This window comes from Glycine soja, chromosome 18 (genome assembly GCF_004193775.1).
Source record: "Glycine soja cultivar W05 chromosome 18, ASM419377v2, whole genome shotgun sequence".
In the NCBI taxonomy this organism is placed as follows: domain Eukaryota; kingdom Viridiplantae; phylum Streptophyta; class Magnoliopsida; order Fabales; family Fabaceae; genus Glycine; species Glycine soja.
In genome coordinates this window covers 8,329,247-8,355,898 of record NC_041019.1, presented here as the reverse complement: position 1 = coordinate 8,355,898, position 26,652 = coordinate 8,329,247, and the positions used below count along the sequence as shown (strand labels likewise).

The 26,652-nt window shown below is 34.5% G+C and overlaps 1 protein-coding gene, 1 long non-coding RNA gene and 1 pseudogene across 3 annotated transcripts; 2 read left to right on the top strand and 1 right to left on the bottom strand.

The window, feature by feature from the left end:
* Positions 1 to 5,559: 5,559 nt before the first annotated feature.
* LOC114395135 lies at positions 5,560 to 8,833 on the bottom strand. 2 transcript variants are annotated; one of them, XR_003662954.1, is made up of 4 exons: positions 8,434 to 8,833; positions 8,212 to 8,350; positions 6,993 to 7,089; positions 5,560 to 5,957 (listed from the first exon to the last, which is right to left on the bottom strand). It is a non-coding gene; the product is annotated as an uncharacterized LOC114395135 (long non-coding RNA). The 2 variants fall into 2 exon arrangements; XR_003662953.1 differs by lacking the exons at positions 8,212 to 8,350; positions 8,434 to 8,833 and having other exon boundaries at positions 5,620 to 5,957; positions 6,993 to 7,208.
* A 7,064-nt stretch (positions 8,834 to 15,897) lies between these two features.
* On the top strand, positions 15,898 to 17,342 carry LOC114396073 (annotated as a pseudogene).
* Positions 17,343 to 25,746: 8,404 nt separating this feature from the next.
* LOC114394600 (putative lipid-transfer protein DIR1) lies at positions 25,747 to 26,652 on the top strand. The gene is made up of 2 exons (XM_028356232.1): positions 25,747 to 26,118; positions 26,223 to 26,652. Exons 1-2 carry the CDS (start codon positions 25,812 to 25,814, stop codon positions 26,228 to 26,230), a joined length of 315 nt encoding a protein of 104 aa, XP_028212033.1. The 5' UTR covers positions 25,747 to 25,811; the 3' UTR covers positions 26,231 to 26,652.

Below are 26,652 nucleotides of genomic sequence, written 5' to 3'. Positions count from 1 at the left end.
AAATAAATTTGTAGTCTATTTTTTAATACATCTCACAATGTAACATATTCCTTATAATTAAGGTATTTTCCACCCTACATGGTAGAGGACAACCTCATTTTTTGTTACAACTTGGCTTCATGAAAGATGGGAAACGTATAGGAATTTGGAAACTTTTATGGTTATCAGTTGTATGGTATCTTTGGTTGCACATGAATTAGATTATCTTAAACTCAGCTATTCTGAATTATGAAGAAGTGGAGATGATAAAAGTAAGAAGTTGGCTTTGAATTAAGGCTAGATTTTGAAATGCCTCGTTGAGCTACTATGAATGGTGGTCAGATCCAGAAAGTTATTTATCCCATCATTGTATATTGTTAGGTAGTCTCATAGCCTACCTCAATTCTCGGGATGTATAGCTTTTATATTTGTTGGATAACTTCTTTTAATATCAATTGGTTTTAAGTTGAAATCTAATATGATATGTTTATATATCTGTTAGACAACTTCAATGACTGTTAATTGATTTTAAGATTAAAACAAACATATATGATGCTATAGAAACATGTTGTTTATTGAGCCTTTGATTGTCCTTGGTTTTCAGTTATTGCCTTTTAAATCAGGCAGATTCTTTTCGGAACATTAGTCTTCATGGAATTTACACTGCTAAAGCTAATGTTATGTTGATGGACGATATTTTTAAGGATATTGTTGTACAAAATGCATTACAGACGTAAATGGTACGTAGGGGCATGGTGGCTGGACTTGATTCGATTTGATATATGCTGATTCTGTTGGTTCTGCTATGCAGTTGTTTTTGTTAGAAAAATAAAGTATGTGTTGGGTTCAAGTAGGCCTTTATGTTGTGAAGGTTCGAACTTGAGATTGCTGTACTTATTCTGGTGTTATACTTTTCTTAGAGATGTAACTTCTAAGTACATATATAGCAACTTACTTATAAACTGGTTTTTCACTGATATATGAGATAACTATAGGAACCAACAGTGAAAAACCAGTTGGCTATGTAACTTCTTAGAGATGCACTGATTATATTTTTTTATGTATTCTTTGCATATTTAATGTAATTTTATATGGTATTATTTTGAAATTATTTTAAAATAATAGTAATTTATGTTAAAATTTAAGTTAACTTATCCAAGCCCGGTCCCAAGCCCGGATAAAAGGAGAGGGTTGTGTTAGGCTTTCGACAGTCAACGTTAAACTTTGTCGAATCTCTATGACATGGATCAATTACGTAATAATGTGAATGCTAGGTCGTTGCCCGGAAGCAACGCGCTGTATGGCTCGAGTACAGTGTCAAAAGAGCAAGGGCCGCTGCATCGCCGCCCGGATGTAGTGAAAAGTAAGCAAGGGTTTCCACATTTTCGTGAACGGGTGTGGGTAAAGAAGCTAGTTCATGACAGGAGGATTCGCTTTGGTACATGGAATATAGGCACACTTACTGGAAAATCTATGGAAATAGTGGATGTTATGGTGAGGAGGAAGATCAATTTTATGTGCTTACAAGAAACTAAGTGGACAGGTGAAAAAGCGAAAGAATTAGACAACTCGGGATTTAAGCTGTGGTATACGGGAAAAATCAGATCAAGAAATGGGGTAGGGATTATTGTGGACAAGGAGTGGAAGAAGGATGTCGTGGATGTAAGAAGAGTAGGAGATCGTATCATAGTCTTAAAATTGGTAGTGGGACAGGACACCTTTAATGTTATTAGTGGGTACGCACCTCAGGTTGGGGTAGCAGAACACTTTAAGGTAAAATTTTGGGAGGATCCAGAAGGGGTACTTCAGGATATACCCCAAGGAGAGAAAGTTTTCCTAGGAGGGGATCTCAATGGACATGTAGGTAGCGTGGCTAGAGGTTTTGACGGGGTGCATGGGGGTTTTGGCCTAGGGGAGATGAATGGGGAGGGTAAATCCATCTTGGAGTTTTCGGAGGCTTTGGACCTTTCTATAGCTAATACATGGTTTAAGAAAAGAGAGGAACATCTTATCACTTACAAAAGTGGAGGGACATGTTCTCAGATAGATTTCTTCCTTATCAGGAAGTCTGATAGGAAGTATTGCTTGAACTGTAAAGTTATCCCGGGAGAGAGCTTGACTACCCAACATAGAGTTTTGGTTATGGATGTAAGAATTAGAGATAGGGCAAAGAGAAGAAGTCCTATGGTAGCACCAAGGATCAAATGGTGGCACTTGAAGGGTGAGAAACAAGGAATCTTCCAACAAAAGATATGGGAGGGTTGGTGTGGACAATCACAAGGAAGTGCAAATGATATGTGGAACAAGATGTCCCAAGAGATTATTAAAGTGACTAAAGAGACGTTGGGTGAATCTAGAGGTTTTGGACCTAGGGGTAAAGAATTGTGGTGGTGGAATGAAAATGTTCAGAGCAAAGTTAGAGTAAAAAAGGAGTGTTTCAAGGAGTGGTCTAGGTGTAGAAATTCTGAAACTTGGGATAAGTATAAGATAGCTAGAAATGAAACCAAAAAGGCAGTGAGTGAGGCAAGAGCCCAAGCTTTTGACGGACTATACCAAGCTCTAGGAACCAGGGACGGAGAAAGATCTATATATAGGCTTGCTAAGGGTAGAGAGAGGAAGACTAGAGATTTGGATCAAGTAAAGTGTGTTAAGGATGAAGAAGGCAAAGTCTTAGTGCATGAAAAAGATATCAAGGAAAGGTGGAAGGCGTATTTCCACAACTTATTTAATGATGGATATGGATATGACTCTAGCAGTCTAGACACAAAAGAAGAGGACCGAAACTATAAGTACTATCGTCGGATTCAGAAACAGGAAGTAAAAGAAGCGTTGAAAAGAATGAGTAATGGTAAGGCGGTGGGGCCAGACAACATACCTATTGAAGTGTGGAAAACTCTTGGAGATAGAGGTCTTGAGTGGCTCACCGAACTCTTTAACGAAATTATGAGGTCAAAATGCATGCCGGAGGAATGGAGGAGAAACACGTTAGTGCCAATCTATAAGAACAAGGGGGATATACAAAATTGTGCAAATTATAGGAGAATCAAGCTCATGAGTCATACCATGAAATTATGGGAAAGAGTGATCGAACGGAGATTAAGAAAGGAGACTCAAGTTACTGAGAATCAATTTGGTTTCATGCCGGGAAGGTCGACCATGGAAGCGATTTATTTATTACGGCGGGTGATGGAGCAATATCGCATGGCCCAACAAGACTTGCACTTGATTTTTATTGACTTGGAGAAAGCGTATGATAGAGTGCCTAGAGAGATTTTGTGGAAAGCTCTAGAGAAGAAAGGGGTTAGGGTTGCATATATTCGAGCTATCCAAGATATGTATGATAGGGTATCGACTAGTGTTAGGACACAGGGTGGAGAGTCAGACGATTTTCCCATCACAATTGGTTTACATCAAGGGTCAACCCTTAGCCCCTACCTTTTTACCTTAATTCTGGATGTCCTCACGGAACAAATCCAAGAGATAGCGCCGAGATGCATGCTTTTTGCAGATGACATAGTCCTCCTTGGAGAGTCGAGGGAGGAGTTGAATGAGAGGTTGGAAACTTGGAGACGAGCTCTAGAAACACATGGCTTTCGCCTAAGCAGAAGCAAATCGGAGTATATGGAATGTAAGTTCAACAAAAGAAGGAAGGTTTCTAACTCAGAGGTGAAAATAAGAGACCATATTATCCTTCAAGTCACACGGTTTAAATATCTTGGGTCTGTAATACAGGATGATGGGGAAATTGAAGGGGATGTGAATCATCGCATTCAAGCAGGATGGATGAAATGGAGAAAAGCATCGGGGGTGTTATGTGATGCAAAGGTATCGATCAAGCTAAAGGGAAAGTTTTATCGGACTGCGGTAAGACCGGCGATTTTGTACGGAACAGAATGTTGGGCGGTCAAGAGCCAACAGGAGAATAAAGTAGGTGTAGCGGAGATGAGGATGTTGCGGTGGATGTGTGGTAAGACTCGACAGGATAAAATTAGAAACGAAGCTATTAGAGAGAGGGTTGGAGTAGCGCCTATTGTAGAGAAGATGGTGGAAAATAGACTTAGGTGGTTTGGGCATGTAGAGAGAAGACCGGTAGACTCTGTAGTGAGGAGAGTAGACCAGATGGAGAGAAGAAAAATAATTCGAGGCAGAGGAAGACCCAAAAAGACTATAAGAGAGGTTATAAAAAAGGATCTCGAATTTAATGATTTGGATGGTACTTGATAGAACATTATGGCGGAAGTTGATCCATGTAGCCGACCCCACCTAGTGGGATAAGGCGTTGTTGTTGTTTGTTGTTGTTGTTATCCAAGTTACCAAAAATAAATATTTGCTTTGTCTATTTTTTATTAATTCTGGAAGTCAACGGTTTGAATATACACGGATGTATCATTATTATTTAACATGTTTGGTTTTGTTTAAGAAAAAAAACGTGGCACCTAACCTTTAGATGCCTTTTATTATATATATATATATATATATATATATATATATATATATATATATATATATATATATGAAACATAAATAATTTTATTTACTTTTAAAAAAATTATAATATAGGAAAATATGTTATTATAACTCTCGGGCTTAATCAAGGGTTTCCATAATTCATAAGAATAATAGTAAAATGTTTAAATAATAATATAAATAAATATGTTGAAATAAGAATTTAAAATTTATATCAAATTGGTTTAAATATATTTATCAATTGTGTTCAATTATTTAAAGTAAATTGTATTATAATTAATTTTACTTAATTTTTAGCCAAACAAAAAGTTAATTATCTTTCTCCCTTTAATGATAAAAACTCCTCCTCCCTTTAATCATAACATCTTAAAGCATTAGTTCGGAATTAATTTTATAAAAATGCTGATAAATAAATCACTACGAGAGACCTGATGCTTAAAACAATACTACTAAACCAGCACATATGCTGGAAGACAACATCTTCAAGTTATGTTTGAACCCTCACGAAGAAGTTATTTCTATCGTTTACTGCAAGATTCCAAATAGTTGTTGTCTACTCTTCAAGCAATTACTCTTAGCTCTTCTTTTTATTTGATTTTCAAAAATTGAAAATGATCGAATAGGTACAAAGCTAACTATAATAAATTAAATAAACATAATATAGTAGTTATATTGCAATTGCTTTCCAGAAGTTTTAATCTTTTTGCTTTCAAGAAGTTAATCTAAAACCTTAACTTGTTTTCTTCATATATATTATTTCTAATGATAGAGTTGGAAACAAATTAATTTAATTGATTAAAGTTGGCACGGTTGTGGCATACACTGCTACCACCCATTGCTTCTTATGATTATAAGCATTCAAAGAGATGCAAGATTAAAATAAAGGCTAGCCATATTGATGATGAGAAACACTAAAGATTTCTCAATATTGAAGGTAGGTGTCAGTGTAATTATGAACAAAACAGAAGTAGCTTTTAGTAATAATATCCTAATAACAGGAGAAAAGGGGGAGGTTATAAGTTTTTTAAAGATTAAGCTAGATTATCCTCATCCATTGGCAGATAAAAAACCTCATCCAGAAATTTTCCACTTCTTTGTACAACACATTTGGAATGGCATATGTTATCTTATTCTTTTATAAATCATATTATGACAACTAAAATAAGGATAGAGTTTGGTTTTACCTTAGAAGATTAGTTGACTTCATCGAACTTAAGTTCAAGGAATATCAAGTTCGAAATACAAAATTCAAATCAAACACAAAACAAAGACAAACATGAAATAACAAAAAAAATTCTTTAGATACATTTGGCTTTCAATAATCAAGTACATCGATCCTTTTTAATTTTGATGACCTTCTTCAACATCTTAGCACTTGCAGCATGTAATTCATCTTCAATTGAGGCCCTCTAAGCTAGTGTTAATTCGTCCAAATTCTTGATCAAATCAATTCTCTCGCCAAGGTCAGCAAAAGCAGAATCATCACTCCCACAAAATTTCAGCATCAAATCCTGCATAAGGAAATCAAGTTAATTTTAATTGAGGTGACAAATTTAAGACTCATCACTTTCTGATTCTCATAAATGTTATTTGAACTCTTATGACCAAGAGAATTCACTGGTGTTGTGGACCTATTAAATCACTTCAAATTACTCCTGCATTTTGAGTTTTTCTGCAACAGTATGCTTCCTGTTTCAATTATAGACGCACAATATTTACACAACGTTGTAGAAGATATAGAAATCAGAAAAATAGATGGGATGTAGTTGGATCAACTTATTCAGAAATCATCTTTGTCTTGTGGTACGTACTAATTATTGTACAGAGCCTTTTGACCTTGATATTCTAATGGAGGCTTTTCAACTCAAGAGGAAACTGTTCCCCTTTATTTGCTTTCTGTACAAAATCATCTTTTAGTAATGCTTCCTCTGTTGCTTCATTGTTGTTCACTAAATTAATAGACATGTTACCCTAATTTTCGAATTTCAAAGTCAATATAGTCAACGAAGCTCAAATTCAAGGTTCCAAATCCTATTTAGATTCATACTCAAATTTTTCCACCATAAATCCATCCCCTGGTGACAAATATGAAAAATTAGATACAAATACGAAAAATTCAACTTCAATTACAAAAAATAATCCAAAAAGGGGGAGTATTCAGTTAAACTAAAATTGATTATTTACCACTTTACCCTGGATGCCTAGACTATGGTAGCAAGCTTTATAATCTGAATGAAATGTCACCCTCTTCCTTCAACAAAAGTAACTACAATATTCAAACAATCTCCTAATTTTATACTAAGAGGAAAACTTGTAAAATTATATCTCGACACCAGAAATGTACATGTTGGGATAATCAAACCACAGTAATAAGCAAACGAAAATCACACAATGCATATCATCCAAACAATGTTGTCAGCGTATGAGAGAAGAACAAATGAAAGTCAAAAGAATCATGAGTAAAAAATGTTACCTTCTGATAGCAATCAGGGGTGCAAGCAGTAACAAGAAACAGGCATAAGAGGAATACTACAGCACCAGCATACCTGAGAGATTTTGTCTGAGATGAGAACAGGATCTGCTGAGTTGGCAACAGTATCTTCCCTTCGTATCTTGTCTGCCATTATTCCCTACGTAGCTTGTCTGCCATTAGCGTTTTGTTTTCACAATTCCGTTAGGATTATGCTAGGACAAAATGACAAATTCAGTTATTCTCATAGCACTATAAATAGATGAACAATGTAATAAGGTAGAGACAATGAAATTACTTGAGTTTTCCTAATTCTCTTCTTCTTCTTGGGAGGTTTCTGGTCCTCTAAACCAGCGCAAACCATCTCTTCCCATGACATCCCCTCCATATTACCATCCATCAGCAACTACCTCTGCCGGAACTTCTACCTCTACCCCTGTCATCAACCATGTTCGCTCTTTCCAGCCACCAAACCACGATGGACCTCTTTGAAGAGGCTGTATACTACTTTACCCAGAACCTATCCACCATGACCACCAAGACATTGGAGATGAACGCCAAGCTTGATGTCATCCTTAACCGCCTATCTGCTTTCACACCCACTCCATCCCCTCCCAAATCACCCCCACCTGTGGAGACCATAATAATGGAACCACAGAACATAGACACCAACCTCTCCCGTCTTAGCTTCGATTTCACCGCCACCGCGTTCCACGTTGACAACACATCTCTACAACCCGTGGACACCATGAAGTCACCGCCAACAGATGATTCGCGAAGGTCACCTAAGGTTTCTGCAACACCAACGACACCGATGGTGCGACAATGCACAAAAACCATGCCGACTCTGTTGGATCTGCTCCCCATGGCCGGAAAAGGAGAGGAGGTGCCCCCTCTGTCGATGACACAGGTTGCGACACAAGCAGTTTTGTGGTCGTCGCGGCCAATATCGACATTGCACTTCCCGTCCAAGCTGCCCCCTCTGGTAACGAAACACGCTGCGGCGCAAGTGATTTTGCTGGGGGTGTTTCGCACTGTCCACCAACATTATCGCCACGACCACTGCAACACGATCCCCTACAGCAGTGTCATCCTGCACAGCGATGCCGCTAACTGGTTCTGTCTCCGTGCCACTAATATACATTCACTCATTCCTACACCTATTCTAATTTGGGATCCAGGTTCAATCTTCCTAGAGCCAAAGTGTTTTTGATGGGCTAGGGAATGATAGCAATCGGGGGGTGCAAGTAGCAACAAGAAACAGGTTTAAGAGGAACACTGCAGCACCAGCATACCTGAGAGATTTTGTCTGAGATGAGAACAGGATCTGTTGAGTTGGCAACAGTATCTTCCCTCCGTATCTTGTCTGCCATTATTCCTTACATAGCTTGTCTGCCATTAGCGTTTTGTTTTCGCAATTTCGTTAGGATTATGCTAGCACAAAATGACAAATTCAGTTATTCTCATAGCACTATAAATAGATGAACAATGTAATAAGGCAGAGGCAATGAAATTACTTGAGTTTTCTTAATTCTCTTCTTCTTGGGAGGTTTCTGGTCCTCTAAACCAGAGAGTCTAACACCTTCCCTTATAAAAAATCTGAAATCTAGAGAGGAACAATGTAAACATTGTTTACGATCTGATAAAAAAAACCCTACACAATTAAAATAGCATTGCTTTAATTCATGTTTGTATCATGAACAGGGGGGTGTCCATTTGAGAAAAATAGTAGTGCAAACCAATCATAGCAGTATCACAATGAAAAATCAATCATTAACCCTAAACCCTAAAGAAGCTGAACAATTTTTCTTAAAAGACATGATGTGAAAGGAACAAATCGAATGGGCTTTGAAAAACCACTATTCATTTGGTTTAAATAGAAGAGGAAACACCGTTTAATTAAATCTAATGATTCTAGTGAATCACTGGTGAACGACTCTTAGCTTCAATTTCCCTATTAAAAACTTTATTTGCAAGACAAACTGCACTTAATGCGTCTACGTGCAAATAACCAAACATGGAAATCATTTATTAATTAATACAGGTTATATTAAAATATATTTTTAGTTCCTAAATGAAAAAATTTAAAATCTTTTGAGTACGTTCATATTCAAAAAATTTAAATGTGTTATTTTTTTTATCTAAAGTTAGACGTGGATTATCCAATCTTAAGTAACAATTTTTTTTTATTATTTTTTAAAAAAAGGTTCTTCTTCACCTTCATATTGTATCATGCATGATAGAAAATTATTATATTTTTTTATATATATGTCTTAATATCATGCATGATGGGTTAATATGACTTATATAAATATTTTGTCGTGCACAACATTAAGACATTCGTATCTAGATAATGCCAAGACCAATTAAGACATTAATATGACTTGATCTGCAACAATATTGTTTCCTCCAACTAGAAATTCAGATCCAACAACTTATGCCTCAAATTCACCATCTTCAATAGTGTTTTCTGTTGTAACAATAGTTTATGGCAAACCGAAAAAATTATTGGCTGAGTCGCGGACAATGTCGCTTTCTTTAAAACGTTTCGTGGCACTGTCAAAAATTGTGCAAGCAGACTATCAACCACGAAGTCTTCAGGATAAAACAGCCCAGATCACTGTATAAGATTCTCACTGCACTGAGGGAACCTTTCTAGAATTACACCCTCTTATATGACTTGAAAAGTCACTCTAAAGCCACCCGAAAATATGACTTGAAAAGTCACTCTAATAGCCAACCAAAAATATGACTTGAAAAGTCACTCTTATAGCCAACCGAAAATATGACTTAAAAAGTCACTATTATAGCCAACCGAAATTTTAAAGCGACAGACAGAAAGAGGGAGAAGTTTGCCGGAAATGCATCGGCTGAAATATGGGAGGGAGAAAGAAAAGTTGAGGAAATGCTTCTCAATTGGGACAAGGAAAAAAGAAGAAATGAACTCTCTATATATAGGGAGTGAAACACTATTCAAGTGTTTATCTTGAGCGATGTGAGACTTGAAGCCTTTTTTTTTTTTTCAAACTTTCATCCACATTCTCCTTTGTTCTAACAATCCCCCACTTGAAATTTGAAAACAAGATTTTCGAGGATTTCATAAAATTATGCATAAACAAAGGTGTCATACAACTTGAACCTTTGCATAGTGAGCAAGATTCAGATTTTACTAGAGTGACTCGAAGTCTTGAACTCTATCTCCGACATCAAACCACACACAACCTTTTCATAGGTGTATTCTATAAAGCCCATGCGTTAAAGACCATGCACGTCTATCCCGGTATAGTGAACGCTCTAGAAACTTTTGCCCAAAATTTCATATGAAGCAGCCCCCACTTCAACATTCACATAGGTGAGTCTATCAAGAGTACTCATGTAGCCTAGGTACTCCACTCAACATAGAGTATAGATCTCATTAAGAATTACGAATTTTTTTTTCTTCATAACTCATCCTCTTGTTACTTCAGGAATTATGCTGCTTTCACTTATAACAGCATGTTCATCTCATATCACTTCATAACTTGTTATTACCCATTGAACCTAGTTCTTGGGATCTCCAGTCATATAGGTCAGGTTACCATCATGAATGATCATCACAGTAAGGGCAATAGTCCCATTCTTTTAGAAGTGTTATGGACTTTCTCTCAAGCTAATCCTTTCGTCAAAGGATTTGCTAAATTATCATCAATGCGTACGTGATCCACTCTAACAGCTCTTGTTGAGAGTAATTCTCTAATAATGTTGTGCTTACGACGTATCTGTCGTTTCTTACCATTGTAATAACGGTTCTCAATTTTTGCAATAGCCGCGGTACTATCGCAATGGATCAACACAGCTGGTATCGGTCTTTCCCATAACGGAATCTCTGCAAGTAAACTTCTCAACCAACTTGCTTCCTCACTAGCAGTTGCTAGTGCTATCATCTCAGATTCCATAGTGGACTGAGCTAAGATAGTCTATTTCTTTGACTTCCAAGAAACAGCCCCACCAGCTATGCTAAATATATAGCCGCTGGTTGCTTTGGAATCATCTAAAAGAGTGTTCCAATCTGCATCGCTGTATCCTTCAAGTATAGCGGGAAACCTTTTATAATATAATCCAAGGTTTATGGTTCTTTTAAGGTACCTCATTACCCTTTCAATAGCGTGTCAGTGCTCCATACTAGGTCTACTGGTAAACCTGCATAATAATCTCACAGCATAGGCTATGTCGGGTCTAGTACAATCAGTGGCATACCTAAGGCTGCCAATGATACTTGCGTACTCAGTTCGTCGTATACCTTCACCAGTGTTCTTAAACATTTTTACACTTGGATCATATGGTGTACTAGCAGGTTTACAGTCAAAGTAGTCATATTTCTTTAAGATCTTCTCAATGTATTGAGATTGATTCAGAGAAATCCCCTCTTTTGACCTAGTAATCTTAATACCAAGGATTACACTTGCTTCTCCGAGGTCTTTCATATCAAAGTTGTTACATAACAATGATCACTACTAATTGGTTTGCAGCCAGGAGGCAAGTCTACTAAATGCCAGGTCTTGTTAGATTCTAAAGAATCCATCTCATTATTAATGGCTTCTTGCCACAAGTCAGCATCCAAAGAAGACAAAGCTTCTTGGAGGTTTGATGGATCCTCCTCTAATGTATAGGTCATATAATCGGGCCCATACTCTTTAGCAATTCTTGCTCTCTTACCTCTTCGAGGCTCTATATCTGGTTTTGGTTGTGCAAGATTTTCACTACTAATAGCAGGAAGATAACTAGATGAAGTACCCCCACTATTCCTTAATTTAAAAGAAAACCAGAAACCAGATTCTTTCTCATCTCTGGAGTATGCATCACATCTTTGAGAATCAAAGTCTTTCCAGAGGTAAACTTCAGTTCAACATCTCCAGTTCCAGCAACAGTAGTGGTGTGGGAATCACCCAGCAACACTTTCTTATTTTCAACATTAATGTATGTTTTAAACATAGCACAATCATAGCAGACATGGCGGGAGGCGCCACTGTCTACCCACCATCCATCTGATCCTCCAATCATATTGATCTCAGTTATCACAACTATGTATGACTCTTGAGCAATTTTTTGTATCTCATGGGATTGAGACTCTACTGATTTATCATCAGTCATTTGATACTTGAGGTAGCGGCTAACAACATACTTTTTAGTCCCAGCTTCCTCAGTATCATACTTCTCTTTCAGAGCCAGCCAAACTAATTTGGCAGACTTATATGGGCTATAATAATCATAGAGATCATCAGCTAACCCATTCAGAATGAAATTCTTGCATAGGTAATCATTTTCATTCCAAAGAGCCAATTCAATAGTCATTTTATCCTTCACTTCCTTCTCAACATCTTTAGGCATCACTGGAATATCATTGTTCAAAACATAGGAAACTTTTCTCAGTTAAAGAAAACATCATCTTTTGTTGCCAACGTTTGAAATGATACCCTTCAAACCTAAAATGTTTGTTGAGGTCATTGCTGTTCGAACCAGTAATATCTACGGTAGCCATAGCAGAGCTGAAACCGTCTTAAAATTGTTGTAATAATAGTTTATGGCAAACCGAAAAAGTTACTGGCTGAGTCGCGGACAATGTCGCTTTCTTTAAAATGTTTCGTGGCACTTCCAAAAAATGTGCAAGCAGACTATCAACCACGAAGTCCCCAGGATAAAACAGTTCAGATCACTGCATAAGATTCCCACTGCACTGAGGGAACCTTTCTAGAATTACACCCTCTTATATGACTTGAAAAATCACTCTAAAGCCACCCGAAAATATGACTTGAAAAGTCACTCTAATAGCCAACCGAAAATATGACTTGAAAAGTCATTCTTATAGCCAATCGAAAATATGACTTAAAAAGTCACTATTATAGCCAACCGAAATTTTAGAGCGACAGAAAGAAAGAGGGAGAAGTTTGCCAGAAATGCATCAGCTGAAATATGTGAGGGAGAAAGAAAAGTTGAGGAAATGCTTCTCAACTGGGACAAGGAAAAAAGAAGAAAGGAGCTATCCATATATAGGGATTGAAACACTATTCATGTGTTTATCTTGAGCGATGTGGGACTTGAAGCTTTTTTTTTGTCTTTCTCTTTTTTTTTTCAAACTTTCATCCACATTCTCCTTTGTTCTAACATTTCCCGTTGTTGGAATTTTAGATCTAGTAGCTTGTGCCTTAGATCCACCAACTGCCATAGATTGCTCTTTGCAAGTTCGAGTGTTGTATCCATATTGAAGGCATCTCTTGCATTTGTTTTCAAGTATTTTCTCTCCTTAGTTTAGTTGGTCTTGTCTCTTCATCTGACTTTCTTCTTAATTTTTTTTGGGCATCTAGGCCCAACTTTGTAGATTCGAGACAAAATTGGATCAATAATATCCTTTGACCACCTGTCTTCACCATTTATAGGGCTCATTGTGTGACTGTAGCACTTAGCACAAGTCTCTCTATGGTAGTAGTCATGAACATAATCTTTTGGTTTCTCCCTATTTTGTTGTATAGTAGAAACAACATGCCTACAAGGTATGAGCACCAATGTCCACATATTACAAGAACAAGTCCTAGATGCTAGATTTACAACGAGCTTTTCAGTAAATAGTGTATGTGTGTGTGCGTGTGTGTGACCTCATACAACATGTTTCCAACACATTCAACAAATCAATTTTTAATTTTTTAGTTTCCCATTCTAACCTTTTTCATAGGTCCTTGCATTATCTAGATATGAATATCTTAATATCGTACACGATAAAATATTTATATCAAGTCATATTATCATATCATGCCCAATATTAAGACATTTATGTAGAAAACAAAACAGCTTTTTATTGTGCACGATACAATATGAAGGTAAAGAAGACAAATATTTTTTTTAAAAAACAAACGTCAAAAGAATTACCGCTTAGGTTTGGATAACCCAAGCCTAGCTCTAGAAAAAAAACATTTTAATTTTACGAGAGCAGAAAACATATCTAAAATTTTGTCGGGTCAAACTCCAAACCTTTCCATATTTATAGGAATTGAAAACATATTTTAGCCATTAATATATAGACTTTTGACATCTTGATAATTTTTAGAACGCCAAACTTTTAATGGGAGACATTTGATTTTTTTTTTGATTAAAAACCGATACAACTCCTTAAAAATATAGATATAATATAATTATCCACTAATAAAATAATGCATTTACTATACATTTATGTTAATTTGAACAGTTACCTTTGTATTTAATTAGTAACCGATGCACCTAACCACTAATATAAACTATGTACTAACATGCATCTTTAGTATAAAATTAATCTGTGAAGTAAAAAAATATAAAATTAATATGGATAAATAAACATTTTATGTAATTTATAGTTAATATTAAAATTATTTAAAATTTTAAATTAAATCAACTTATTATTACTGGAAATTTTAAATTATATTAGGAGAAATCATTACTAAAAAAATCATTTTTTATGATGGTTCTCATCTGTTTTTGAAGTGGTTGTCGTGGAAAGTCTTAACTTTCCACGACAATTCTCAAATTGTCTTAAAAAATTTAATTTTTAAGATAATTTTTTTGAGAAACCGTCTTAGAAAATATTTTCTAAAAAAAGACTACTTCTAAGATAATTTATGGAAAAAATTCTCTTAGAATATTTTTTAAAATAAAAAATTAGAGGATTCAAATTGTCTTAAAAATAGTTACTTTCTAAGATGATTTTTTGAATAAACTATCTTAGAATATTATTTAAAAAAAATAAAAAAAATTGATGTATAATTAATTGTACATCAATTATATTATTTATATATTTTAAGATATATTTGTTGATGTTAATATTATTATTGATCGATTGAATATATAATTGACACATATATGATTGTTTGCCCAATACTTCAAGGCCTATAAATATAGTTCACACATATATAATTGAGAGAATTAATAAAGTAAAGTTAAATAAGAATTAAAATGACTATTTATTTATGAATGAAAAAAAATTCTCATAGTAAATCATTAATATAGTTATTACACATGACAATTATAAGATATACGAAAAGAAAATTATATGTATTTTTATTCATTAAATAAAAAAATTTAAAATTTAAAATTTTTTAATGTAAAATAATATTTTTTAATTCCATTTAATTACCATTATTCATCACTAAGGTTTTTTTAGAACACGTTTTTTTCTTTTGCCTTCATTCACTCATATTTTGATGCACACTTTTTTTTTATTGCTATTAATTCCTAGGTGAAGAATCCAACACACTTTTTTTTCAAACCTTTTCAATTTTTTTTCAATCAATTTAAGCCATTTTTTTTTTTTGCACTTCATTGTTGCAAATGAAATTCTACAACTACCCTCACCTACTTGCTTGTGTATATATAAAGATACCTACATACCCAATGGATAAGACTAGACGAAAATAAACAAGCCTATTTCTCATTAATATTTATTATTCACAACTACATTACTTTGTTTACGTGCTTTCATGCCTTTACTATTTAATTTCATTGATATTTCTCTACAAACTTAGTTGAAGTCATGAAGTGCTCATTTAATTAAGCACTGTCGGGAATAGCCGAATAGGTGAATTCACAGGCGAGGACTGACGTCCTTTTCTTGTCATAATTTTTTTGACAACCAGGGGATCATTGTATTTGCTAGTGGCTGATAAAAAATACAAAAAATAAAAGTAATTATACATAATACTACACAATATCAATTTTTAACATTTTTTAGTCACCTTCATTGGTGTGAAATATTAAAGGTTCAGTTTATTATTAATCTCTACTATAAAAAACCTGACTAACAACAAACATATCATAAGATTTCTTATTTTAATCATTTTTTTTTCATTTAAAAGACACTTCAATCCTGGCCTTTATTTAAGGGTTTAAACTTGCATTTAACCAATAACAATCACGCTTTTACGTGGGTAACTGTAGAACTCTATAAATATTGTTGTAGGAAAGTTGATTCTCACAGAGTGAACCAACTAGCCCTCCTAGATTTCCTTGTCTCTGGTTGACTTACTGCAATATTTGGCTATTATGGCTTCTTCACCTTCTTTGCACATAGCAATGGTCCCATGGTTTACAATGGGACACATCACACCATTTCTCTACCTCGCCAACAAGCTTGCAGAAAGAGGACACAGAATCTCTTTCTTCATTTCAAAGCACACACATGCAGCCTTACAGCACCTAAATCACCACCCCAATCTCATCACCCTTATTCCAATCTGTGTTCCTCACAATGATTGTGGCCTAATTCCCCATGTTGCTGAATCCATCACTTCAGAAGTTCCTTCCTCCACTGCCTCACTATTTGAGAAGGACATTGAAGTCCTCCTCCTTGAGCTAAAATTAAACATTGTGTTCTTTGATCATGCATATTGGGTACCAAGACCATGCTTAACTCGGTGCCTAGGCATTAAGTCCTTAGTGTATTATGTTATAAGCATTTCATCATTGGCTTATGACTTATCATGTTCATACCCTTTAGGGATATCTAAATTAGGATGCTGCAACATAGCTGACCATGACCTCATACTTAATCATTCCCATGAACCAAAACTCCTTGCTGGATCAGGATTAAAACTTGAGCATGGAAAAGGCATTGCTTACATTGAAAGTTGTACAAATACTCTAACTCAATCTTATGCAACAGGACTCAAAGGTAGTAGTTGCAGAGTGGTTGAAGGAGCTTATGTTGATTATCATAGGAGGCATGTGTTGCTTGAAGGGTGTGTTATAACAAAGGGAACCACATGTCATTTGGATGAAAATTGGGCTAAATGGCTTGGAAATTTTGAAGCTGGCTCTGTGGTTTATTGTGCATTTGGTAGTGAGTGCACATTAGAACTATGTCAGTTTCAGGAATTGTTGTTGGGGCTTGAGCTATCAGGTATGCCATTTTTGGCAGCACTTAAACCCCCTAAGGGTTTTGAGTGTGTGGAATCAGCTTTTCCACTAGGGTTTAAGGAGAGAGTTGAAGGAAGAGGGGTTGTGTGTGGTGGATGTGTTCCTAATCAGCAGTTCATTTTGGAGCACCCTTCTGTGGGGTGCTTCTTTACCCGTTGTGGATCAGGGTCTTTGCCAGAGGCAGTGGTGAACAAGTGTCAGTTGGTGCTGTTGCCAAATCATGGTGAAATGGTGATCAATGCAAGGGTGGTCTGCTACAGCTTGAAGGTTGGATTGGAAGTAGAGAAGTTGAAGGCCTTTAAGATGGTTTGTGTACCAAAGAAAGTGTGTGCAAAACTGTGAATAGGAATCATGCAAAAACTCAGTGAAGCCCCTAAATAGATCTTATTTTCACGGATTAGTCCTTGTGTTTTTTTGTTGGGAGCTGAAACCTTGCTTTCACAACAAAACAGTGATGTTAACGTGTGTTGCTTATCTAAGAAATAAAAGGGATTACATGTGTTTTTAATTATATTTCTCCAAATAAGATTATGTTCGTCTAATTAATTCTTCAAAAATAATTTGTCATCACTTTATTAATTATGATACATTTTCACACACGAGGAATTAAATGGAAATAATTTATTTTTTAGAGAAAAAAGAGACTTAAAAGATGTTTTTAGTCTTTTAAATTAGGGTAATTATTCTTTTAGTTCTTAAAAAATTATTTACTTTTATTAGTCTCTCAAATTTTTGAATAATTTGAAAATATACTTTTAGTTCCTTTTTTTTAATGTGTTCATAATTTTATAATTTGTAATGATTTTTAACTGATAAAATTTAGTTTTCTTTTAAAAGTGATGATTTCTAGTGTTTTTAAACCATCAAAATATTTTATTCTTAGGGTTTGATGGTCTTTTATTACATATTTTGTTGGTTTAAAAAATAAAATAAAAAATAGATGTAAAATTGTTTTTTTTTTTTACATATTTGAACTGTTTCAAATTGTCATAAATCATTTTTAATGAAATTAAATTAAAAAAAAAAAGTTAGATGGTAGTAAATCGTCACAAGTTGTGACACCATTAACATAAAGAATGAGAGAGAATAAAAATAATTTTTTAAAATTTGAAAGACTAATTAAAATAATTTTTTTTGAAGGACTAAAAATATTTATCCAAATTTAAAGTACTAAAGATATCCTTTAACACAAAGAAATATTACTCTCTTTTACTTGGACAATTTAATGGAAATAAATTTTAATACACTTCTAAGGTGTATTCTTTATCAAAACTGATTTGCCTAATTTAATGTTTTTTCAAGGACAATTTGTGATTTGATTTTGTGGTTTATGAAATGGTATGGATGGAATTTATTTTCCAAGTTCTCAGGTGTCCAAGACGAAATTTAGCCCCATAAATTATTTGATCTTTTAAAAATAGAATATCTGATGATTTTAATCGTTAGAAAACATAATCAGATAAAATACAATAAATTAATGTTATATATTATTTAACTGGCAAAACTAGACAGAAAGAATTAAAACATTGGATAAAAAAAAATTCAAGAATGTTGACTGATTATAAAAAAGTTTATGAAACAAAATCATAAATATAAAAAAGTTAAAAGATAAAAAGTATATCCTAACAAAAATAAGATTTTATCCTTATTTTGTTTTATTGTAATAATGAATTATGTTATACATATGAGGGGTATTTGATTCATAGATTATTTATTTATTTTTGAGAATATGAGATCGAAAAAATTTATTTCCACGTGAAACAATAAAACAATTATTGTAAGATATATTATACTCTTTTTTTGAATACTCAGAAGTAACATTTTTACATCATATTTCCAGAAAAAAATATTTCTAAAATTAAAGAAATAGTCAATCAAACAAAAACCCTCGTAATCAATTATATGTTATCATATATATATATATATATATATATATATATATATATATATATATATATATATATATATATATATATATATGAGAGACTGCTTTACAGGGCTATTAGGGTAAAACAGAACGAGCGTGTGCACGTTTAATTTTCACACACACTTCTTCACATTTTTGGTTTGAAGATTTGACGAGAATCCCACGCCAATTTCAAACATTGTCTACAGACTTCTCCTTTATCAGGTGGATGAAGTTCTTACCTTTCCCTTCCCTTCTCTTCTTTTTTCTTTTCCTTCTTAAATTCTAGCCTATCAAACATACACTAATAATAAAAAATAAAAAGAATAAATAACAACCTGTCAAAAAATAAATAAATCAGGAGACTGAAAATAACAAAAACCGTAAAAACCTCCCACTTTAAAAATATTCTTATAATCAAGTCATAGTCAACAATCTCAGTTTCACATTACACATTTATGGCAATTACTGTCACCATCCCATATTAGAGTGTCTTTGTAAATATTCCAACTACCAGCCACCAGCCCATAATTTTTGTAGTGCTAGCTGAATCAATATCAAGAAACATGTTTATTAATATTGGATATCAGTATTATAAATCTGATTATATGAAGTATTTTATTGCTGAATGTAGCAGCTCTTTTTTTAAGGGAGAGAAAAATTAAATTAAAGCTATTGTGCTTACTTGGTAATCGACTGATCGGATATCAGTACAAAGTATGAAAGTACAGTGTCTCTTTAATTTCGTTTACATTCTTGATTCTTCGTCCAAGTACCACAAAAATGTGCCCAATGTGTTTACATCATTGAAACCCATTTTTGTTTTTTTTTTTCCCTTTTGGAATGGTTTTTAGATTTAATTTTGAAAATTTTAAAAATAATAATCAATTTTTAGTTTTAGTTTGAAAAAATTTTAAAATTAATTTTTAAACTTCTGTTTTTTGTTTTAAAATAAGTTTATTTTAAAAGTTTCGTATTATATTAAAATTAGTTTTAGACTACATTAATTTTTTATGGTGATGACGGCGATGGTGACGATGATGACTACATGATGGTAGTGATGATTAAGACAATGATAACGATATAGCATCGATGGTGGTAGTGACACTGACGTGGTGCCTATGACGATAATGGACCAGTTATTATGGTTGCGGTGATAATGGTAGTGATAGAAGTAGTTCTGATAATGTTGGTGGCATTGAGGATGTGATGATGATGACAAAGGTAGTAGTATTGTTATTGATGGTGGTAGTGGTGTTGGTGATGGTAACATCATTTATCAAATGCAAAGCATCTATATTTTTTTTAACTAAAATTTTAATTTACAATTTTTTTAAAAATAATCGAAAAAGTTTTTTCTTCCTAACACATTTTATTATTGCATTTAAAAATAAAAAATTAAAACCCAATATCACCCAAATGAGTGCTTTGTTTTTTTATGATATTCTCTTTCAAAGACTCTCATATACAAAATACAGCCAGACACTATTAAGTATTAACAACGTCACTTCCAATAGACTCAACTCTATTGATATCTTAATTTACAATATTGTGAAAAACTAACATTTTTAATTAGACATAACTCTATTGATATTTAAAATAGATTTTTAATTAACCGATGACTCTATTATATTTTATTGTATGTTGGTTCATTAACAACCATTAGTTAGTTCTCTTAGACTTTACCAACTTAGTATTTTTTATGTTTTCTGTTATTCTATTATAACATGTAACAGTTAAGTAGTTTTAAGTTGGTTGGGTTAGTTAGGCTTGAAATAATGCTTCTATTTCTTCTTCTTATATAGCCTAGATCATAAGAGAGTTTCTCTGAAACCAGAGAAAAAACAATTCTGCAGAGATTGAATAAAAGTGATTACTGAGTTATGTGTAGTTTTTGTTCATCCCTTTTTCTGCATTTTGCTTATTCTTGTTCATACAAGAATCTCATTCTTTTGTGAAGTAAAATCTGATCTTGGCACAACAAATTGGTGCAGTGAGCGTGGAGCGATTTTGAGTTCGATTCAAGAAATGGGCTCGGCCAAGTATAAGGTTGAAAAATTCACAGGGCAAAATGATTTTGGGTTATGGCGATTGAAGATGAGAGCTTTTCTTGTTCAGCAGGGCCTGGTGGAAGCACTTGATGGAGAAGCCAAACTGGGGATAAGAAAGCACTACTGTAGAAGGCACATAGTGCAATTATTCTCAGTCTCAGAGACAAGGTGCTGAGGCAAGTCTCTAAGGAAACAACTGCTGCTGGGGTTTGGTCAAAGCTTGAAGGTTTGTACATGACCAAATCTTTAGTTAATCGTCTTTACCTAAAGCAGTCTTTGTATTCGTTTAAAATGCATGAAGATAGATCAATAGGAGAACAATTGGATTTGTTTAATAAACTGATTCTAGATCTTGAAAATATCGATGTCACTATTGATGATGAGGATTAAGCTTTGTTATTGTTGTGCCTTTGCCTAAAAGTTACTCTCATTTCAAAGAGACTTTATTGTTTGGAAGAGACTCTGTTTCTCTTAATGAAGTGCAGGATGTTCTGAATTCAAAGGAATTGAATGAAAGAAAGGAAAAGAAGTCTTCTACAAGTGGTGAAGGGTTGACAGTAAGAGGCAAGACCTTCAAGAAAGATAGTAAATTTGATAAGAAGAAGCAAAAGCCAGAAAATAAGAAGAATGGTGAAGGAAACATCTTCAAAATCAGATGTTATCACTGTAAAAAAGAGGGTCATACAAGGAAAGTTTGTCCTGAAAGGTAGAAAAATGGTGGCAGTAACAATAGGAAGAAGGACTCAGGAAATGTTGCAATTGTTCAAGATGATGGCTATGAATCTGCAGAGGCACTGATGGTGTCTAAAAAGAATCCAGAAACTAAATGGATAATGGATTCAGGGTGTTCATGGCATATGACACCAAATAGATCATGGTTTGAACAATTTTCTGATCAAGCAGATCGGTTAGTACTCCTTGGAGATAACAAGCCTTGCAAAATTGAAGGAATTGGGTCTATAAGGTTCAAGTTTCATGATGGGGATGAAAGAATTCTCACAAAGGTTAGATATGTACTTGAGTTAAAGAGAAATTTAATCTCTCTTGGTGAATTTGATAAAAGAGGGTATGTGTTCAAGGGTGAAAAAGGAATACTGAATGTAGTTAAAGACTCCATGGTTGTCATGAGGGGAATTATGGAGAATGACCTCTATTCTGTAGATGGTGAAGTTGTAATTGGCTCTACAGCCACTGCAACCAGAAGAGTTTTATCAAGAACTGAGTTATGGCACATGAGGTTGGGCCATGTAAGTGAGAAAAGGGTTGATTGAATTGGCAAAACAAGAGCTATTATGTGGGGACAAAATGGAAAGATTAAAGTTCTGTGAACTTTGTGTCTATGGCAAAGCCTGCAGAGCCAAATTCAATGCTGGACAACAGAGAACAAAAGGTACCCTTGATTATGTTCATGTTGATCTTTAGGGTCCTACCAAGACTCCCTCTCATTCTGGAGCAAGGTATTTCTTGAGCATTGTGGATGACTACTCAAGGAAGTTGTGGATCTACATTCAGAAAACAAAAGATGAGGCTTTTGATAACTTCAAAAGCTGGAAAACACTTATGGAAAACCAAATAGGCAGAAAGATCAAGAGGCTTCGTACTGCTAATGGTCTTGAGTTCTGCTCTAAACCTTTCAATGATTTCTGCAAAGAGAATGGCATTACAAGGCACAGGACAGTTGCGGGCACTCCTCAACAAAATGGTTTAGCTGAAAGATTCAACAGGACCATTTTGGAGAGAGTGGGATGTATGTTGTTAAGTGCAAGATTACCCAAGATTTTTTGGGTTGAAGCAGCAATGACTGCTGTATATCTCATCAACAAGTGTCCTTCAACAACTCTGAACTTTAAAACCCCTGAGGAGATTTGGTCTGACCATCCACCAAGTCTAAAACAGCTAAAGGTATTTGGCTGTGTTGCTTATGCTCACATCAAGCAAGACGAATTGGAACCTAGAGCTGTCAAGTGCATTTTTCTAGGATATCCTGAAGGAGTGAAAGGGTATAAGTTGTGGTGTTTGGAGGCTGGTTTTAAGAGGTGTTTAGTGAGTCGTGATGTTGTCTTTAATGAAGCCGAGATGGCCTACAAGACCAAGCCCAACATGGTTCAGTCCAGCACTGATCAGAGTAAGGAAATTGATTCTGAAAAATTAAATTTTGAGGTGGAGACTGAGGATAAACATGCTGAAACACAAGCTATTAATTGGCCTCTTGATGAAGAAAAATCTAAAGAAGAGGAACAAGAAGAAACTGACTATGTGCTGGCTCGAGATAGAACCAGAAGGGAAATCAAACAACCTAAGAGGTATGCATATGCTGATCTAATAGCATTTGCTCTGGTAGCTGCCAGTGAAGTTTTGGAAGAAGATCCAAAAACTGTTAAAACTGTCTTAGCTAGTAAAGAGAAAGAAAAATGGCTAAGTGCTATGAATGAAGAGATTATGTCTCTCCATGACAACCATACATGGGAATTGATTAAGAAACCACTGGTTCTAGAGTGGTCAGCTGCAAATGGATCTTCAAGAAAAAAGAAGGCATCCAAGGAGTTGAACCACACAGATTTAAAGCTAGACTTGTTGCTCAAGGATTCACTCAAAAGGAGGGAATTGACTTCAATGAAGTTTTCTCTCCTATAGTGAAACACAGGTCAATTAGAATTCTTATGGTTATGGTGGCAGAATTTGATCTTGTGTTAGAACAAATGGATGTGAAGACAACATTTTTGTATGGAAAGCTTGATGAGGTGATATTGATGAAACAATCCGAGGGGTTTGAAGTCAAAGGTAAAGAGGATTATGTTTGCAAATTAAACAAATCCCTGTATGATCTAAAGCAGTCTCCTAGGCAATGGAATATGAGATTTGATGAATTTATGGCTCACATACAATTTCATAGAAGTCACTATGATAACTATGTTTACTCCAAATTTCCTTCTAAAGCTGAGTTTGTGATATTGCTATTATATGTTGATGATATTTTGATAGCAAGTAACAGCAAGAGTGAGGTTGAAAAATTGAAATCTAAGTTGAGCAGGGAACTTGAAATGAAAGATTTGGGAGCAGCCAAGAGAATATTGGGAATAGAAATCAAACTGGACAAAAAAAGGAAATTGTTGTATTTGTCCTAGGAGTTATATCTCAGAAAAGTTCTTGAAAGGTTTGGAATGTCAAATTCCAAACCTGTAACTACTCCTATGTCACAACAGTTTAAGTTCAGTACAAGTCAAGCACCTAAGACTCATGATGATATAATTTACATAGAAGGTATTCCATATGTTAATGCTGTAGGGTCACTAATGTATGCTATGGTATGTACTCGCCCTGACATAGCTCATGCAGTGAGCCTAGTAAGTAGGTTCATGGCAAATCCAGGAAAAGCACATTGGCAAGCCCTGAAATGGATACTCAGATATATCAGAGGATCACTTGGAAGAGTTTTGGTTTATGGTGGAGCTAGGAATAGCAAAAGAACGACTGCTATTGAAGGTTTTTGTAGATTCTGATTATGCTGGCTGTTTAGATTCAAGGAAATCCCTCACAGGTTTTGTGTTCACTGCTTTTGGCACTGCAATTAGTTGGAAAGCTAGCCTTCAAAAGGTAGTGTCTTTATCAACCACTGAAGCTGAGTATATTGCTCTTACAGAAGCTGTGAAAGAATCTCTGTGGCTTGAAGGCATTGCAAAGGAGCTGAAGATACAAAATGAAGTAATCACAGTACACTGTGACAGCCAAAGTGCCATTGATTTATCCAAAAATTATGTGCATCATGAGAGGACAAAGCACATTGATATTAAGCTGCATTTTGTCAGAGAAGTTATTGGTCAATGATCAGTTATAGTCAAGAAGATTTCAACTGATCACAATCCTTCTGATATGATCACAAAGGCTCTTCCAAGCAACAAGTTTTTCCATTGTTTGGACTTAATTCAACTGAAGGGTGATTAAATCCTGTTTCTGCAGCAGCCACTGTTTTTGTTAATGTTTTGTTATTGAACCAAGGAGGAGAATTGTTGTATGTTGGTTCATTAACAACCATTAGTTAGTTCTCTTAGACTTTACCAACTTAGTATTTTTTTTCTGTTTTCTGTTATTCTGTTATAGCATGTAACAGTTAAGTAGTTTTAAGTTGGTTGAGTTAGTTAGGCTTGAAATAGAGCTTCCATTTCTTCTTCTTATATAGCCTAGATCATAAGAGAGTTTTTCTGAAACCAGAGGAAAAAAATTATACAGAGATTGAATAGAAGTGGCTATTGAGTTCTATGCAGTTTTTGTTCATCCCTTTTTCTGCATTTTGCTTATTCTTATTCATACAAGAATCTCATTCTTTTGTGAAGTAAAATCTGATCTTGGCACAATATATTTAAAATACATTTTTAACCGATATGTTAACATAATTAATTGACTAAATATTATTTAGACATGAGAGTAAAGGATTCTTACACTCAGTATACCAATTAATCTCTTGTTAAAAATAAGACGAACGAATTGCATACAAATAAAGATGAAGAATCTCCTGTTACTTCAATGCATGAAAAAAAGTAATCTTTTATTAACCTAATTTAACTTAATTGATGGAATAATATATGCAAATTATTATAAATCTCTTCCTATTTTAATTTAATTACACAAGTAAAATGTCATGCATTACATCAAAGATTTTTTTTATGATTTTTTTATTCTTTAAATAACATTTTATTTAAAAATAAATAAAAAATACAGCCAGTAAGGTTCGATCGGTGCAAATTCATGCATGAACGGATTATAGCAAGGCTCTTTTATTTTTATTATTTATTTTTTAATTAATAGCAAGTAATGGACTAGTTTAAGTCTGGTTGTGGTTAAGATCAAATCTTTAATTCTAAAATAATAATCGTATCTCCACAGAGTGGATTCACATGACTCACCTAAAAGTAAGAGAAACATATACAAAACAATAATCCAGCTACACTCCAAACTCAAGTGTAAATTAACATTAGGCAACCAAAACCACTGAAGTTTAGATCATAGTAACTTGGTTAAGGAGAGTATGGCACAGACTAGTGACAATGCTTTGGTGCAGTGGCTAGTAGCAGCATTGCTCATTGCCATGTTGGGTGGTGCCAAAGCCTATGTTTTATGTGACATAGAGTCAAATAAGCTAAACTTATGTTTTGAAGCAATTACTGGGAACCATCCTCCAAAACCCATTGAAAAATGCTGTGAAGTTGTTAAACATGCCAATTTGCCTTGCTTTTGCAGATACAAGTCTGTCCTACCTGCACTTGGAATCAACCCCGCCAATGCTTTTGCCTTGCCCCATAAATGTGGTCTGAAAACACCACCTGAATGTAGAGGTAGTCATCTTAAGCCTGGATAGAAGTTTTATTAACATATATACGACTTAGACTTATATTTTGACTAGATAGTGTTTCTTGACTATGTCGTCTTCATTTTGCAGTGATTTGAAGCAATTCTTGAGCTATTTGAGCACCCCTTGGTCTTTAGTTGCCGTTCATATATGTGCTGTATTATTGGAGAAGCTTTGAAATTAGCATTCTGTTTCCCTAAAATAAATGAGTAGTTTTTTTAATCCGTGTCTTTTCCTCACATGTCTGCAAGGTGTATGATGTATCAGTTCCCTATCTAGTAGATTCTACAAAGATGTTTGATGTACTACTCTCTCATCCCAATAATATCAACTCCTCTTTTTGAGTAATTTCTCCCTACCAAACACGCCCTTCTCTTCCCTCCCTCTACTCTTCTTCATTCATGTCTAACTTTTCAGTTAAACCCTTTTATTTCGCACTTGTCAATTTCATCATAATCAAATAACCTAATCCCAAACACAACACATTTCAACGCATTTCGCAATTTAAATATTCCCCTCT